Raw genomic sequence first — 18,384 nt, forward strand, 5'->3', positions numbered from 1 at the left:
CTATGAAACAAGATCTACAACTTTTGTTACATAAAGTTTTTCATTTGATCAATGTATCTTGCTCTATTTTAAATACCAGTTTAATGCACTTTTATTTAAATCTCAAGATCCATCCTTTGGATGCATGTCATCTTTGGCCAGAGTGTTGCATATGGTGATCATAGGCTTGTACAAAATTGGTAGGCCCAGAAAATATTTCTAGAATAAGTTTTTAAATTAGATCTTGCAATATGTCTAGTTTAAATGGGTTATTTATCCATGCTGCTATATTAAGTATTAGAAGTCATAACTTTTATAATACCATTATTTTATTTCCTAAGAGATATAAAAAATGTATATAACAAGAGTTGTAGATATTATTTCATAGAATCCAGAACAGTTGAGTTTGTATTTTTTCGATTTTTCTACGATTTTATATCGATTTTACAAATTCACTGTTTAATGCGCCCTGGACGCCAGGACCTAAATGTAAATTTTTTTACATTTATGTCCTGTCGCCCACAGGCACCCTGTCGACCATTAGGGGGCGACAGGCACCCATTTTTAAAAATTTCACTATTCGATATATATTTTTGAAATTTTATTTTTTTAATATAAAAATGAAAAAACCTCGCGGGCGTCATCGGAAGCCACCCCGCTGCAGTAATGGGCCGAGTCGAGACTCACAAAGAAATAGCCCATTTTGGCCCAGTTACCATCGTCCCCCTGTAACGGTGAATATGCAAATCTGGACCGTAAGAGTCGGATCCAACGGCTAGAAGGACCCCAGGGGTGGACGGTATTTCATTTACCGTCCACCCCGCGGTCGTTACTTCGTGTCTTCGTCTCCCGATCCGGCCATACGCAGGGCCGGAGCCTCGCCAGGCGCGCCGCTGCCGCAGTCCGCGGTGCCCGCGCTCACGACCACCCTTTCCGTCCGGTGATGGATACGCCCCGACGGCCACCTCCTCGTTGAGAATGATCATCCTCAGCGCGCCGCGCAGGAACTCCTGGACGCGATGAACCCGCCGGGCGTTCGGGCTCGGCTCGCTGCTGCCCCGGTGCGGCCATGCGCCCATGCCCGAAGCCGAGGCCCTGTGGCCATGCTTCTGAAGCAGTCGGTGGCCTCGCCACCGGCCCCGGGACCCGCGGCGTGCCGGCCCGGCCTCCGATACGTTTGCCCGAACCTGTTGACGCCAAGTCTGTCGTCGACGAGTGGCGCGCGCGCGCCGCCGCCGCTGCCGCCGCCGACGAACGCAATGGCCCGCTAATGGAATCTGGTTACTTGGCTGATCGGCTGATACAAATGCGTCACGTGCTCACAGCAAACAGGCATTCAGGCAAAATAAGGATAAGAAACCAGAGGCACTGGTATAATAAATTCAAGCTAGCGAAATCAATCGTCTATCTTGGCCTACACACCCGTACGCTTAACACCAGTAGCATACAACAGTAGAGCAGCACAACACCACCACGAGCATACAGAATTTATCTGTCACGAACTACTACAGCATGACACACACACACACCCCGGTGATCTCTTGTGGGAGCACTTGACAGAGGTCTAGAATGAGCTAGGCGACAGCTCCGGCACGAGCAGGAGAAGGCAGCCTACGAGCAGCGCCGTGAGCGCAACGCCGGCGGTCGCCGCCGAGGAGACGCGGCCGCCTCCATTGGTCGCCTGGAGGCCGCGCGAGTCGGTCGTGGCCGTCGAGTTGTCCTTGGCTGCCAAGAGAAACCAGCGGCTCTGTCAGGTGCTACAGGCTACAATGGGATTGGATCGACCAAATTGGACTTATATTTGATAATGAAAATAAAAATCGGTGAGTCGCAACTCCAAGTGAGAAAGGGAACTTAAAGAATGCTTTAGTTCGGCTCTTATTTAGATGTATAAAGTTTTGGAGGTAAAGTACTGTAGTACTTCCGTTTGTATTTGATAATTATTATCCGATCATGAATTAATTAGACTCAAAAAATTCGTCTCGCAAATTATAAACAAACTATGTAATTAGTTATTTTGTTTAACTACATTTAATATGCATGCGTTCAAAGATTCGACGTGACGGAGAATTTTGTAAAGTTTTAAAATTTTGAAGACAACTAAACAAGGACTCGGTTCAAAAAAAATGCTTTAGTTTTTTTTAAAGGGTTCTATAGTCTGTACTGAAAGTCTGAAACGGTGTTAATCTCAAAAAAAAATCTGAAACGGTGTTCAGAATACGACATATCTGCAGCAGGGGAGGCGATAATGGTGTGGAGGACAGGCAGGCTCACCTGGGGCAGCAGCGGAGCCCTTGACGCCGCCGGGGCTGAAGACGGCGGCGTCTTTCGATCCCGGAGGAATATGCAGGAGCTCTGTAAGGCCAAAAAAAAGAACATTTTACTACCGGGCACCGATTCACCTCTATGCCTTGCAGTTGCACTGTTGCAGTTGCAGAACTCGAAGTAGAACATGCTGTTGAGTTTGAGTGAGAGAAAAAAGAATAAAAGAGAACAGTTCTGCATTTCCAAATTGCAAGATCCAGTTGCATTTTCATGGCCGGCTAACAGCTTGCTAAAAACAGAACACAGACAACGATACGAAACACAACAGGCGCGTGGTGCCAAAACCAGGACCCGGATCACGAAACGACCGCGCACGCATCGCCCCTGTAGACAGACGGTTGTCGCGTGGCGTCACCCGACTGGCGATCGGCATGGCATCCGAGGAGAACTAGAGCTTCCTGCAGATCCCCAGCTCGAAGCAGCCAGGCAAGGAAGAAGCAGCAAGCAAGAGCGGTGAGGGACCAGGGGCGTACGGGCGCAGTGGGAGGCGTTGGCGCGGGTGGCGCCGCAGGCGGAGGGGAGGGCGAGGGCGAGGGTGGCGTTGATCTTGATGCCCAGGTTGGGGTCGTCCTTGTCCTTGACGAGGACGCAGAGGCACTTGGGGCTCTTCCCGAGCACCTGCCGGAGGCCGCCGCAGCAGTCGGGCGGCGGCGCGAGCGCCTGCCCCTGAACGTACTGCAGGCACGGCGCCAGCCCCACCAGCTGGTCCGCGCACTCCGTCTTGTCCGCGTTCATGTCGCCGCCCGCCAGCGTCGCCGCCGCCGCCACCGCCATGACCACCGCCCACTGGGCCGCCGCCGCCGCCATCGTCGTCTTCCTGGCTCGCTCTCCCACTGTCGCTCGCTCTCTTCTCCCCTGGCTGTATCAGCTTGGAAGGCTTGTGGTGCGAGTGTTGGATGGGAGTGGGGTGAAGAGGGGGGAGTTATAGCGGCCGGCCGGACGGACGGGGCGAACAGAGCAGGAGCAGCGGTGACGTGACGTGTCCGGGCGCCTGGTCCTCCTAGTCGTGTCGTGCCCGCGTGGACAGGCGGATACGCAGTGGCACACTGTTCGGGTTCGGGCACTTGATGGCCGGGACCGGTAGGCCAAGCCGCACAGCACCAGCAGCCACGCGCCGCCGTCGGTAAAACGGACAAGGCGTTCTCCGTGTGGTGAAATGGTAACTGCTCGTCTGCTCCAGTGTTGTGTGTTGACCCAGTGACGTGAGGCCGCACAGAACAGAAGCAAAGCTCATGTCTATCTTTAGTGTCCGTCCAACCAACGAACTGAAATCAGAAATGGCCATGTTGATGGCGCTGCCAAAAATGCGATCGGTGCCACAAGAATCCGCTCGGAACCGTTGCCAAACTCTATCCCAACTCTCGCCATCGCCGTGTGTTCGCCGGTGAGCGATGGTGGTGGAGCGCCAAGGAGCCGGCCACTCGATCGCTGGGAGCAACACATGGCATGCAAATACAGCAACAGGAGCCCGGCTTTTGATTCTTGTCGTGGTAGCTAGCGAAGGCGGATGGGAGGAGCAGACCACTGCAACGCCCAATAACTCTGCATTCATCCTCCCCGTAGGGACTGGTGAAAGGCTGGAAACTCCATGTGGCATGTGCACTAGCTGACATGTAGTGACATCCAGACTGACAGCAGCAAAGACCAGCTATTGCGCCCTTACCATGGCCTTCTTCAGTGACGCACCAGGCACTAGACGAAGCCGAGGGAAGGCAGCAGGATCAGGATGACACGCAGGCGCAACCAAACAAAGAACGCTCTGAATTTCTTGTTGACACTGAATTTACATGGACAAATAGAAAGAACATCCCTAGACCCAGAGGAAGCAACCAGTAAAAAAGGAATAGGGCCCTGTTTAGTTCCCTTTACATGTAAACGCAAATTTTTTTGCGAAAAAATCTTGCCAATTTGAAATACTAAATGAAGTCTATTTATAAAACTTTTTGCATAGATGGGTTGTAAATCGCGAGACGAATCTAATGATACTAATTAATTCATGATTAAACAATAATTAGCGGGTGATTACTGTAGCATCACTGTTGCAAATCATGGATTAAGTAAGTTCATTAGATTCGTCTCGTGATTTACAGCCCATCCATGCAAAAAAAATTATAAATAGACTTCATTTAGTACTTCAAATTAGAAAAATTACTTGGCAAAATTTTGCGTTTACGAATTTTTTGCATTTACGGTGTGGGAAGGCCTAGGATTAACATCGGGGACACTGTCAAAAGTGGAAAGCCAACTAATGCCGCTTTAACTTTCATGTACCAGGGACAGCAAAACCAGCAGCAGCAGGAGCAGTGAATTATCGGCACCATATTAAACAGGCTACTGTAGATAGGGAATGGCGTCTAGCCGCTGCCAGCGGAAGTGAAATCAAGACTGACACGGTGCCACTTGCTTGGGACGTCCTTCCATCCATTTTTGTAGTACAGAGTACAATTTCTAACATGCCAGCCTGAATTACTTGGTCCTTCAACAACAACGCCACCTGTAAGTTCAGCTTTGGGTGTTCTTACAAAAAAAAACTGAGCAAAATTCATTTCTAACCGAACCATTCTCAAACATGCCCCTTACCTTACCTTTGGAAATCAAAATAAATTGTACAAGTTCTAGGTAGATAGAGATGGATGTTCCAGAAACAAGTAAACCGTCCTGAAGTACAGATCAAATTTCACAGTTTTCATTCAATATTGCCTCCCAAATGTGTAGCTCAAAATTCTTGCAACAGCCTCAACAGGTGCTGTTCCATGTCCTCCATGATAACCCAACAGCACTTTTCAATTAAGCATCTACAAACATCTACTCCTACAAAACAAAAGTTGAGCCCCCCAGACAACAGAATTTACATGTCACAATAAAATGAGACATAGGAAGGGATCATTTCCAGTTTGTAAGAACTAGATTCCATGGTAAAAAAAAATGTGGACAATGGACTCACACTGAAGGTGAGGGGTGAGAATGTGAGGCTGGAAAACTAAAAATGTCATCCAGATCTATTGAATTATTTCTCTTTGCAAAGATATAGGAAGTCACATTCCAACTAGAGCCACTACAAAACATCAGGGCAGCATGTAAAAGGGTGAGGAAAATCACAAGCCTCTTTCCCTTAGGCTTTCTCATTCTTGACTTCTACGAGGGCACGTTCTCTTCACATTGTTGAGAATCCCTCTCCTACAGCTCCTCCTGGTGAACACGAATGAATAGGATATTAAGGATGGATGGTAGGACTTGAAACAAAGCTAATATCGAAACATGGATTTTACTGCTTAATGGTAAAAATGGGCAATGTGAGCACATCAACAGTAAAATTGTAGATTTCAAAGTTTAAATAGCATAGAGCACAATAATATCATGCAGGATCAAGACATGCTCGCATATACTAACACGATTTGCAGCAGCTCGAGCTTTCAACTGAGCTCCACAATCAGCATACCACTTGCAATAATATAGGGGATGATCCATCCTTATTTACAACAGAGAATTTTATAAGTAGTAGTCTGCCCATACCTAAAATTATCGTCTAACTCTAGGCGTGCACCGGAATTCTGCTAGGAGTGCGATATGATCCGATGACCATTCAGGAGAAGGAAGAGCCGTGTCTTTTCTCAAGCTATCCTCGTCCAATAGTTCCAGTAACGACTCCACTGTCAATGAATCCGCTGAAATAGTAGAGCACATTATAAAAGATAAAGTTAACAACATCTACTTATTCCATGTAAACAGATAGACAAAGTTAAAAGAACACAGCATAGCAAGTGCTTGAACCAGCTCAAGGATTTAAGCACTGACCTGTGTAAAATATGTAATCGATGGTACCAGTGAAATCCCTTGTGCAATTTGTGAACAATGGCTCATTTGTCGTGGGGTCCATCCTCCTTCGCTGGTGATCCAAATCATAACCAACACTAGCCATCCTCGCAAAAGATGAGTATGCACTGACCTATGAACATGTAAATCTTCTGTTCAGAGCCAAAGCCAGGAGGGGGAAAAAAAGGAAACCAAATGGTAAGAGCCATGGTAGCCTAATTGTACCAGAGGAAGCTGGTGTGTCAGTTTGCTTAGTGGACGCAAAATTCCGAGAGGATCTACTGCCAGATCTGGATGCAATTGATCAACTTTGCCCATAGCAAGAAGCCCATGTGACGTACTACATGAAGAACATGATTGTTTCCCATTGAGTATTCACATTGAAAGACAACAATTACAACACAAACAAAAAGAAGTGCTCCTAATATCTAACAAACCTTCCGGGGATTGAATTAAAATCTCCGCAGACCAACATAGGAATATCCGCACTTACGGCTATTTTTTCCAATCCTTTTAGGAGGGTGTGTATCTACAATAATTTCATAGACATGAGATTCAATTGTTTAAGAAGAAAATGATGTCAAAATATGTGTGTGTGCGTGTGGGGAGGGCCGGGGGCGGGGGGGGGGGGGGGGGGGGGGGATGATTTGAACCTGCCACAGCTTCACATCTTTCAGGTCATGATGGATATTTATATGTGTATTCGCCTGTTTAGCACAAGCAAACAATTCAAGAAACAAATGAGATCCACAGGGCATTAAATAGATGCCATCTTGTGATGGACATAGACAAACTTTCAAAACTTTGTACATTATTATACATAAAAGTATTTAGCTGTCACATGAAATATGGTATGAACAGATCATCATCAAAGTTACCTCTGTATTATGTAAGTGCATATAATTAGAATAAATAATTGTCAAATAAGTGCATTGGATCCTAAATGACAAGTAAATGGGAACAGAACTTTTAAAAGAGACCCATGCATGGAAACAAGATCAATTCATATGTTTAAAAGCACAAAGAAACTTGCCGAAGGAATAACCAAGTAACCGACATAATCTAGTCAAAATAGTTCTGTTTGCTACCCGTAAACTGAAAACTATTCTCCAATCTGTCACTGAAACTTATTTCTCTATTTTCCACTGTTCGGTAAGGATCTTGGTTTCCTTGTCATTCTCATCAGGTCAAGGATGGTCGAATACCATACAGATGTAATAATAATAGCATAGAGGACTAGTTTACCTGTCTATCCCCTAACCATCATCATCTTTCCTATGACTAGCACAATTTCCAGGACCACCAAGTATCTCCTCTTCACTGAAAAATTCCCACAATCTATTCTCTGATCTGTCATTTAGAGTTTGGATTTCTCTGTCTTTCAATGTTTTGTAAGGACCTCATTTTCCTGTCACTTTTCATCAGGTCAAACATGGTTGACCACCTTTGAGACTTGACACCAACAAATTTAAAGTCTAGCAATATCCATTTTACCACTCTAACTATTACCATTTTTCAAATTCTAGCTGATCAGTTCGATCTACATCAATGTATCACTCTAGCACCACCATGCCTCTTCATTCCACACACTAAAGGTAATTTAATGACAAGCTAACAAAGGCCAATGAACATTGACCTAACAGAGGTGGTACCCTAAATCCATAATGAACTATTGATAAGAAAGAGAAGTGCCCAAATTTATCTGGCAGAGAGGGCATGGTTTTCCTTGATGAGAAAAAAAAAAAGCTTTCTCAGTAGCAAACATTCTGTAAGCTACTCACAAGTCACAACACAATAGAGGAACTACAACAAAATCTAAAGAATCTAGAACTAAAGATTATCAGAAAAACAAATTGTATATAGTAACATTAAGCTTACCCATGGGTCATGGTTAACAGAGTACACCACAAGTACTTTAAATTAACAAAGATACCGTTGATTTACAGTGTATTATTTGTTTTTCTAACCATGAGAGAATATAATGGTGCTCTAATGTTCATTAAAAGGACCTGAAAAGATTGCATGAAATGGCATCCTTCATTTAGACTCAAATGGTTTCGGGGATAAATAATCAGCCTAATGGAAGTTTTTTATCGTCTTCAAAAGCAGCAGAGATATTATTGACAATGCTAACCCCAATAATAAGGAAGCACTTACCACACAAAGAAGCTGTCTTTTACTAGGATTTTCAGTCCCATGGTTACCAAATTTAGCTTCTAAAACTGCAATTAACGCAATATTATCCTGCAAGGCAGATAAATTATTAGAAGAATAGTTAGAGGAAAGGTAATGACTAACCATGAAGCATGTAACGTATATTTGTAGGTTTCAAACTGGTTGTACCTTAACCAAACGAGTTAAAGCCAACTTCTTTTGGGCGGCAGGAATAATAGCATCAGTTAAAGACTGTGCAGCCTTGTTAAACTCGACCTGCAAAGAACAATGTCCAGAAAGTATTAGAATGATGATAGTCCAAAGGGTTAACAAAATACTAAAAAGCACCCACCTCATATTTTTTGACATGCGAAAATCTGTCCCTCCGGAAAAAAGTGGCACAACCATCAATTGCTTGAGGAGTTCCTGCGTACACCTGTTACAGCGATACTTAAGAAATTAAGCCCGATATCATACTGCTGTTTTACTGCAAAAGAAAAAAGAACCAGACAAACCTCTGTTGTCCTCCTTTTATAAAGTGCTTGATATCCATGTTTATCAAGCTCTGGTGCAAAAAATTCCTCAAAGTGATTATTTTGTACCTGGAAATAGTAACATACAGATCACCTTCACAAACATAGGGATGCCATGCTTTTGTTTTATGTTATTTTCTATGAAAATGCTCTCTATTCTCTCTGAAACATCAATCATACGAGGAAAGTAACAATTGTCAGGTGTCATTTATATGGGTTGAGAGTTCAGAGGAGGATGTAGCCTAATCAAGTAGCAAAGACCAAAGAATTGAAAGTAAGTTCAGAAGACAGACAGAAATGTTGTGATAATACTTCTTCTCATTCAAAAGAAAGATGATGAACAATATCCTACCATATGCCAAATTATTGTTCTAACCTCTGCATTGTTTAGTTACTCAGAAATAATAACTAAGGAAGAGTATTTGACCGTATCATGAAGCAATGGAGCAATGTTTAAGGGGCTAGAAATTCTGATTGTATTTGTCACAAGTTGACAGGAATAAACCAACATCAACTGATTCTTAAGATCATGATGCTGATCATAATACTTACAATTTAATAACAAATAAAGAAGTAGTTCCAATCATTCAACTTCAAATTATGAAAAAAAAATAGCACATATACCTCCTGAAGGCAGATAATGTCAGCATGGTAACCAATAATTTCACGCAGTAAATTTTGTCTTCTGTAAGCCCATGTAAGTGCCCAAGTTGGACAATAGCTGTACGTATCACTTGTCGCGTATGTATCAGCGAGAATATTGTAGGATAGCACAGTGAATGTCCCAAACGAAGAAGTTCGGCCATCTAAATCAAAGTGCCCCATAGCATCAGCTGTATTCACAGGGATCAAGCGACGTGGAGTGGGGGTTGGTGCTGGGATGACACGGGATGTCATGACGGAAGTAGGAACTCTGACTGTCCCCCTTGTTTCCAAATCCACAACTACACATTCAAATCTTAGTACATGCCCAATATCATCAGCGGTTGCTGTATATGTCCGAGAGCGTCCCACTTCGAACCATGTTTCACCAGAACTCTTTTCAGTGCCTGTTGGATACACAGGTGTAGGTCCATTATTAAAACCTGAGTTCTGCGAAAGATTTGGAGTTGAACCAGACAAAGCAGTACTGATAATCCCTGAACTCGAACTGCCACTGCCAAATCTGCCAAATAACTCCTCTTCTTCTGTTCCATTTTCGTTTAAAGCACTAATAGCACGTTCGTGCAGAACCCTGTGGTGTTGCCAGGCATCACAGAAGCACTTAGCAGAACAATGGTAGCTCTTCGCAACAGGTATTTTTGACTTCAGACACCCTATGCACTGAAGCGTTGCTTCTTCTGTTGGGTGTACACTGCAGATAGCGGCTCTTCGATCACTTTGTATGCGGTACCTTCAAGGTAGGAAAATGAATATTCATCCATTCATGGGTATTGTCTAAAAAGTTCAAAACTGTGTTAGCGTAGATTAAACAAGAAACTTCAGGCATCATGAATGAAAGATTATTGTATATTGTGTGTCGTATGGAGATTCCACGCTATAACAGGAGTTGATTCATAATGAAAGTACAGCAGATGCGTGAATTTCTAAGCAATGTTCAAGAATCCTATAAATACCACACTAGTGACAAAGTTTGCTGGCCTTAAAGAACCATAATAACAAGAACATAGCAACCGCAAAATAAACCTTAAGCATCCAACTATTCATATAACTACCAGTCAATATGCACTAAACCTTAAGCATCCAACTATTCATATATCTACCAGTCAGTAACTCAATATGCACTACTGCAAACGACTATACCATTGTCATAGATGAAGCTGGAATCAGAAAACTAACTATGCAACTAAAAACATGCAAAATTTCGAACTCATCAATTTACAAATAATTTTGCAGATATGATCTTTTTGCCCTAGTGATGGATGAGGTCACCAGAGACATACAAGGTGATATTCCTTGGTGTATGTTTTTCGCTGATGATGTCGTGTTAGTTGATGAAAGCCGTGCGGGAGTGAATAGGAAGCTGGAGTTGTGGCGGCAAACGCTAGAGTCCAAAGGTTTTAGACTTAGCAGGACTAAAACTGAGTATATGAGGTGTAACTTCGGCGCCACTCATGAGGAGGGAGATGTTAGTTTGGAAGGCCAAGTAGTGACCAAGAGGGATACCTTTCGATATTTGGGATCGATGCTACAGAGAGATGGAGATATTGATGATGATGTTAGTCATAGAATCAAAGCGGGATGGATGAAGTGGCGCCAAGCATCTGGCGTCCTTTGTGACAAGAAGGTACCTCAGAAGTTAAAAGGCAAGTTTTATAGAACGGCGATTAGACCGGCAATGTTGTATGGTGCGGAATGTTGGCCTACAAAAAGGCGGCACGTCCAACAATTAAGTGTTGCAGAAATGCGCATGTTGCGTTGGATTTGTGGGCATACAAGGATGGATCGAGTTCGAAATGATGATATACGGAATAGGCTAGGGATAGCACAAATTGAAGAAAAGCTTATCCAACACCGGCTGAGATGGTTTGGACATGTCCAACGGAGACCGCCAGAGGCACCAGTGCACAGTGGTATCCTAAAGCACGACGGTAATATGAGGAGAGGCAGGGGCCGGCCGAAGTTGACATGGGAAGGAACAATTAGAAGAGACTTGAAAGACTGGAGTATACCTAGAGATTTGTCCTTGGATAGGAGTGCTTGGAAAGCCGCGATTCTCGTGCCAGAACCATGAATAATGGTCTTTGTTGGGTTTCAACTCTAGCCTACCCCAACTTGCTTGGGATTAAAAGGTTTTGTTGATGTTGATGTTGATATTTATCTAACACAAGAGCCATAATAAGTAGTCGAACTAGTTATGTATCTAGCATGTAGCATCCTATGAGCACGCAATAATATCACAGGAAACCAAAAAATCATTTGAACAATATAGAGCTTGAATTTTTCATATTTCATATGCCTAATTAGAACGCGAAATGTGCTAAAATTGCTAATAATTCAGTCATTCTGGACTGCGTCAAGTATTGGAATGGTGAAAAAAACATTACATCAATCAGCTTGCATTCAAATAGCTGCTCAAATGAATATCCGTGTCAGGTTTACTATAATGGTCCTAGCCGCAAGACTGCAACTGAAGAGAGTGCTTACCACTTGTAGCGCATGAAGTAGCCATCCACAGGAGAGGCCTCAGACACGTCGTCGGTGAAGATGCCGCCGTCGGGGCGGCGCAGGAGCACGTACGGCGTGATCTCGCAGCCGACGATCGGGATCTCCGACGGGAGGTGCACCCGCAGCACGGTCAGCATCCTTCCCCCAGGTGCGGACTTCACCTGGGTCATGGGGGCTCAGCTGAACCCCCAAAATTTTGGAAATCAACTCCGCCCGCACCTCGATTAGGTACACGGAACTGCTACGATGCAATCGATCTCTTGCACGCCGAAGACGACGAACCCTATCGAACCAAAAATGGATGGATTCGATGGCGTTAGCAGGGTAACACACGTATCGCACAAATCGACGCCTAAAGGAATCTGGATTGAGAGGAACAGGGATTCGGCCTTGATTGGAGAACGCAACCAAATCCTCCCTCGCATCGAAGGAACCCATCGGAGCAAGCGCGGGTTACTAACCAACACGAGAAGGAACCAGTCGTCGTCCAGATGGTGATGGATCTCCCGCTCGCAGCTCGCCAGAGCGAAAGAGGAGCAGCGGACGGAGGAGACCGCGGAGGGGAAGGGGCCGGCGGCGGCTGGGCTTGTGCTCGGCGGCGAGGGGCGAGGCTTTGAGGGGTTAAAGCCCTGCTGCGTCCATTTGGAACTCTTGAGGAAGTGTGTGGGACCAAGGACCAAGTCTGATTGCAGCGACACGTTCAATTCACACAATCATACTGTACTTCACACCACACTTTATACACCCGCTAAATGTTCCTATTTTTTTAGACACGATAATATTTATTATAATAAAATCACATCAACATATCAAATACATCTCCTAAATACAGCAAATAGTGTAATCGAAAAAAATAAATACAGCAAATACCAATTCTCTACGCCATCACCCCAACTCTATCTACCTTCTTTTCTTCTTCCTCTTCTTCATTCATAGCTGAAAAAATAGAAATATTTTTGCGGCTCCTGCTCCTTCCGCCCCCAGCACAGTTGAGGTGTAGACTCTACCTTCGTCTATTACGAAAACGTGAAATGAAACTATAGTGATCGAAACTCACAACTAAACCAGACTGCAACGATATTTCCCCACACGCTTACACTAGGCTCTATAATTTCTACAACCAAAAGTCCAAAACTATTCAAGATTACAACATTTACTGTCTACAAATTTGTGCTACAAACGTAACATCAAAAACACAAAAATGATCGGGCGTACAAGTTCAATGCATCGAGCCCTTCCATAATGTTATGGATACTCAAAGGACAAGCCAATAAATGGAAAGAGATATAAGCCTTCGAAGGCCATGCAAATAAACAGTTTTTTTAGAAAACCGTGGGTGCCTTCTCTCATCTAATTATTTATTGGAGCTTCTATTATTTGTATGATTTCTCTTAAGTCTTAACCGGTATATTTTTTATGTAGGTTTGTCGATTTGTACCTTGAACGCTGTCCGCCTGTCCCTGATAGATATGGCAAGCTTCCAAATATTTGGACTTTGTAATACCTTTTTTCCTAAAGTGAGATTTTCTTTGATATTACGTATTTCTACTTTCTTCTCTGGTTGGGATTTGGCACTGCAACCTATAATTTGGAACACTCTACAAGTCTTCCAGGAGTAGCTTCAAAGCACCATGTTTTTTAATTAGTACCATAAGTACCTAGAAAAAATGAAAATCATTTTAAGAATGCGATCACAGCACCACTAGGACACGCATGCACACAATCAAACATACGAATATGTACGGGAACCTGGTCGCTACCCAAACCGTTTTGGACATGTTTGCTTTTGCCTCTGGTCTCAAAACAAATCCTCACAAATGTGCAATCACCCCGATATGTTGTAACCTTGGAAGACACTGCTTGCATCATGTGTTTCCTCAATGGAGTTCTGCAAGCCTTCCCGATAAATTATTTGGGCATCCCACTGGCGGTGAAAAAGCTGAAAAAGACCGATTTACAACCCCTAGTGGACAAGATTGTCGTCGGTCTGCCTCCTTGGAAGGCTTCCATGCTAACCAAGGCAGGAAGAACAGTGTTGGTCAAGGTTAAGCTTTCAGCTATCCCTGTACACATTGCTTTAGCCATTTCCCTACCTCCTTGGGTTATTCAGTGCATCGATAAACGGCGCCGCGCCTTTCTTTGGAGGGGATCTGACTCTGACGCAATTAGTGGTGGCCACTGCTTACATGCATGGCCCAGAGTATGCCGGCCTGCTATACTTGGTGGATTGGGACTGCCTGACCTCACCTTGCAAGGGTATGCCTTGAGAATGCGTTGGCTCTGGTTTCAGCGCACTGATGTTAGCAGACCCTGGGCCGCTCTACCGCAACAAGAACGGATAGTGGACATGATGTTCAGCTCTTCTATCACGGTTGAAATTGGAAATGGATTAAGGTCGTTCTTTTGGACGGACAAATGGATCAATGGTCGTTCCATTATTGACATCGCCCCAGCCCTCCGGAATGTTGTTGCCCCACAAACACGCAAGAGGAGGACAGTTGCTGAAGGACTCCTGAGCAATGCGTGGGCACAAGACATTACCGGTGCTTTAACTGTACAAGTTCTGATGGACTACTTACTCGTATGGGATACTATACACCAAAGCAACTTTACTTTGAACACCAATAGTCCGGATACATTTAGGTGGAAGTGGACAGCAGATGGCCAATTCACGACTGTTTCTGCATATACCGCCTTCTTTGTGGGTCAGCATGCCTTGCCTGGTGCAAGGGAGCTCAAGAAAACCAGAGCACCTGGTCGCTGCAAATTCTTCCTTTGGCTCGCGATGCATGGTCGGTGTTGGACTGCAGCCCGCAGGAAGACACACAACCTGCAAGATAATGATAACGGTAACCTTTGTGACCAACACCCTGAGGAGATCTCACACTTGCTGCTGTCATGCGTATTTGCCAGGGAAACATGGTTCATGGTTCTACGGCGGTGCAACCTTCAGCAAGTTACCCCTCAGCCCACAGCTTCTGGTCTCTTTGAATGGTGGTGCCGCTCACGCAAACAAATCAGAAAAGAGCTCAGAAAAAGGCTTTGACTCTCTTCTATTACTGGTAGCATGGTTATTTTGGAAGGAAAGGAACCAACGTGTCTTTCAAAGGAAATCACTAACGGTCCGTGAATTAGTGACACTAATCCTGGATGAAGCAAAGGTCTGGGCTTATGCAGGTCACACTCACACACAATTCTTCCTGCTATTCCCGGAGCTTTTGCGGGGACCTCTCATAGTTGAGGAGCTCGCTACAGGTCGCGACACGGTTACGATGTAATTTTTTGGGAAAATTTGATTCATGCCACCACAACTCCGTGAAATTGGGTTTCACGTTCAAAATCATGCCACTCAATGGCATGGATTTCAACATGAAATCCAATTTCAAGAAGTTGTAGTGGCATGGATCCAACTGACCCTAATTTTTTCCTTTTGCTCAGGGGCTCGCGTGATCTCTATCGAGATCACTCTTCTGTGTAATTAAACTCTCTTTCTTCTTAATGAAAAATGTGTTCAGGCACGGTCGCTAAAAAAGAATATCTTTGTAATCATGAACCTTTGATCCTTTAGACAAATAACTCTTCACTTTATCAAGCCATAATTAGAAACCATCATTGATAATACATAAACACTTGTTTCTATTTTCCTTTACAACATGCTTGACTTTCAACAATATTTGGCTTTTGCTTGATTATATATCACATGAGCCAATGACAATAATTGATTTGTAAGTAAATCCCTGCTCATGACAACTTCAATAATATTGTTAGTCCTTTAATCATGTTGTCAATCAAATCACCAAAACTTATTAGGGCCTAGATGCACTTACACTAGCTTTGCATCAACACGTTCACATAGACGACCAAGGTGGTGCTGGTGGGGCCTCGCACTACGAAAGAGCCTCCATCTGACTTGGTTAGATGGCTTCGGCAGCACTCGGGTCCTGGGTTCGACTCCTGGTGATAGCAAATTTCAGACTAAGGGACTAAGGTTTAAAAAATCCCTCTCGCTAGCCAGAGAAGTCGAAGTCGCTTCCTCTTAATAAAAAACTAAGGGGGTGCCATCATACCCCTTCCAGTCAAGTTTTTTGGTGGGACCTCGCATCAGAATAAACCTTGTTCGGATTCTCTCTGGTGACCTGGGATGCTCTATGATTATTTGGATCAGCTTGTCTCCAGTCGAGTTTTTGGGTAGGGCCTCACATCAAAATAAACCCTGTTCGGATTCTCTTTGGAGATCTCGGGCGCTCTATAATTATCTGGATCAGCTTGTCGCCGGCAGCGAGCTCGATGGGTGGCGTTGCTAGTCAGGTCGAGGCGGCTAGCGGGGTGATGAAGGTCTCCATAATAGATGATGTCGGGGCCGACAGGAGCGGATACAAGGGGGTGCATGGGGCTCATGCCCCCCCCCCCAATTTCAACCATGAATATTTTTGGTGGGAGCTTGCACTATTTCAACCATGAATAAAGAACAGGAAGAAGAAAAGGAGGAAGGAGAAGAATGAAAGGAGAGGAGAGAGGAAGAAGAAGAGGCAAATGAGTCTCCCTCCCAACTAAATTTCCATCCTAGATCAGCCAATGCGCATCCATCGGTTTGGTCGTTGGTGAGCTTGCCGCAGATGCTGCAGTCATGCTCCTCGGCGTTGCTGCCTTACGACCCTTCTGGCGGCGCCACCCACACCAGCATAGCGGCACGATCACGACGACAATAGCAGCACCTATGGTGATCTCGCCCTAGCTCTTTACTGACAGTCCAGGGTGGTTGTGGCTCATTCTCGAGCGCCCCATCACTCGCGTACAAGATGAATATGGGAGTCGGTGTCGCTGCATGGTGTGCCTGGCCCATGACATAGGTTTTTATAGCAAAGCGTGCGAGAGAAAGGCGACATGTTTGCTCTGTATTTGTATCAAATCTGACATGATAGGGGTGGATTTAAAGAGGGGATAAAGCGCTTTAGCCCCTACTATCCAAAAACTCCATTAAAATCAAAGAAGAAAGATGGGAAGGAAAGAAAAAAATGAAGAAAAAGAGAAGAAATGAGTGAAGATGACGTGGAGGAAGAACCCCTAACCTTGAATTTTGCGTGCGCCACCATGACATGCCATCTGGCTTGTACATTCTCTCTGTTAGGAAAATCCTTCCCATCGACTACAGAACTCTTTTACACGTGTGACGCATATGCACGAGTTAAAGTTGAGAAAGTTGAGTCTAAAGTTTGAGTTGTGCCTATTGAGGGGTCGGATTTTGGAGAAAAGTTGAGGTATTATTTCATATATTGGCTATCCATTGTGAATTATATTTGGTTCTACCATTGTGGGGGAGAAACTAGAAATCCAATTCTACGCTCGCTCGCTGGTTTTAATTTCAGCAAACGGTTCGACACGTCTTCGCTTTCTCAAATTGTCTCGGCGCTCTGCGCCTTCCCTTTCCTTTTTTAGTATCCCACGCAGCCGCCCTTGCGCTTCATTTTTATTTTTCGGTCGCATGGGGCCCACTTGGTTCTACCGTTCATTCATAAGGATGAGTAAAATATGGATTTCAAAATCAGTTTTCCTCCCTTTCCCTCTCTTTTTTATCGCCTTCCCGGATCGAACATGCAGAAAACTGTTTCCCAACTAGCTTCACGTTCGAATCATCTACAAACTCCGTTCACCAACCATTGATTCAATCTTGTGTGGTTTTAACTTGAGTGTTAACTTTCCCTGGACCACCTTTCCTGTACTTAAGAATGCATTTTTCAGTTCTTCTATTCTGGTGTGTGCGAGATGAAATTAACAGATTTGACCAGTCTCAGGCAGAGGAATGATGAGTCAGTTGCTGCATTCATACAGAGGTTTAGAGATGTCAAGAATATGTGCTATAGCCTGGTTTTGTCTGATCAGCAGTTGGTTGAAGTTGCTTTTCAGGGACTCTTGCCACACATTAAGGAAAATTATGCTTCTCAAGAGTTCGATAGCATTAGTCAGATGGCACATCAGATTTCAGGAGAGGTTCGGCCCTATGAGCAGAAAAGAAATAATTTTCAGAAGAAAGTTAATTATATCGATTGCTCGGACTGCTCTGACTCCGATGAAGAAGAGAAAATGGTGGGATCGGCTGAGTGGGTCTAGAATAATAAGAAGTCGATTTCGTGTCATTTGGGAATAAAGAACCAGAAAAGTTTGGGTTTGGTGTCACAAAAGCTAACAAAATCTTTGATTTGTTGTTGTCAGAAGGACAGATTAATCTCAAACCTTATCACAAAATCCCAACATATCAAGAACTCAAGAACATGGGGGTGGGTGACGCGTCTATAGGAGCGAATACAAGGGGGTGCATGGCGTTGCCGGTGAGGTCGAGGTGGATGGCGGGGTGATGATGTTCTCCGTAGTAGATGATGTCAGGCCGACGCGCGCCGACAGGAACGGATACTAG

The 18,384-nt window shown here is 44.4% G+C and overlaps 2 protein-coding genes across 2 annotated transcripts; both read right to left on the reverse strand.

Moving 5' to 3' along the window:
• Positions 1-1,325: 1,325 nt before the first annotated feature.
• LOC120692596 (non-specific lipid transfer protein GPI-anchored 14-like) lies at positions 1,326-3,275 on the reverse strand. Its single transcript, XM_039975957.1, has 3 exons — positions 2,778-3,275; positions 2,254-2,334; positions 1,326-1,704 (listed from the first exon to the last, which is right to left on the reverse strand). Exons 1-3 carry the CDS (start codon positions 3,109-3,111, stop codon positions 1,544-1,546), a joined length of 576 nt encoding a protein of 191 aa, XP_039831891.1. The 5' UTR covers positions 3,112-3,275; the 3' UTR covers positions 1,326-1,543.
• A 1,694-nt stretch (positions 3,276-4,969) lies between these two features.
• On the reverse strand, positions 4,970-12,656 carry LOC120688096 (carbon catabolite repressor protein 4 homolog 1-like). The gene is made up of 13 exons (XM_039970258.1): positions 12,434-12,656; positions 11,952-12,255; positions 9,429-10,197; positions 8,787-8,873; positions 8,624-8,707; positions 8,461-8,547; positions 8,275-8,361; positions 6,771-6,824; positions 6,555-6,646; positions 6,343-6,457; positions 6,100-6,250; positions 5,818-5,969; positions 4,970-5,493 (listed from the first exon to the last, which is right to left on the reverse strand). The coding sequence occupies exons 2-12, from the start codon at positions 12,140-12,142 to the stop codon at positions 5,824-5,826; spliced, it is 1,863 nt and encodes a 620-aa protein (XP_039826192.1). The 5' UTR covers positions 12,143-12,255; positions 12,434-12,656; the 3' UTR covers positions 4,970-5,493; positions 5,818-5,823.
• Between the last annotated feature and the right edge of the window lie 5,728 nt (positions 12,657-18,384).

Source organism: Panicum virgatum, chromosome 9N (assembly GCF_016808335.1).
Source record: "Panicum virgatum strain AP13 chromosome 9N, P.virgatum_v5, whole genome shotgun sequence".
Classification (NCBI taxonomy): Eukaryota; Viridiplantae; Streptophyta; class Magnoliopsida; order Poales; family Poaceae; genus Panicum; species Panicum virgatum.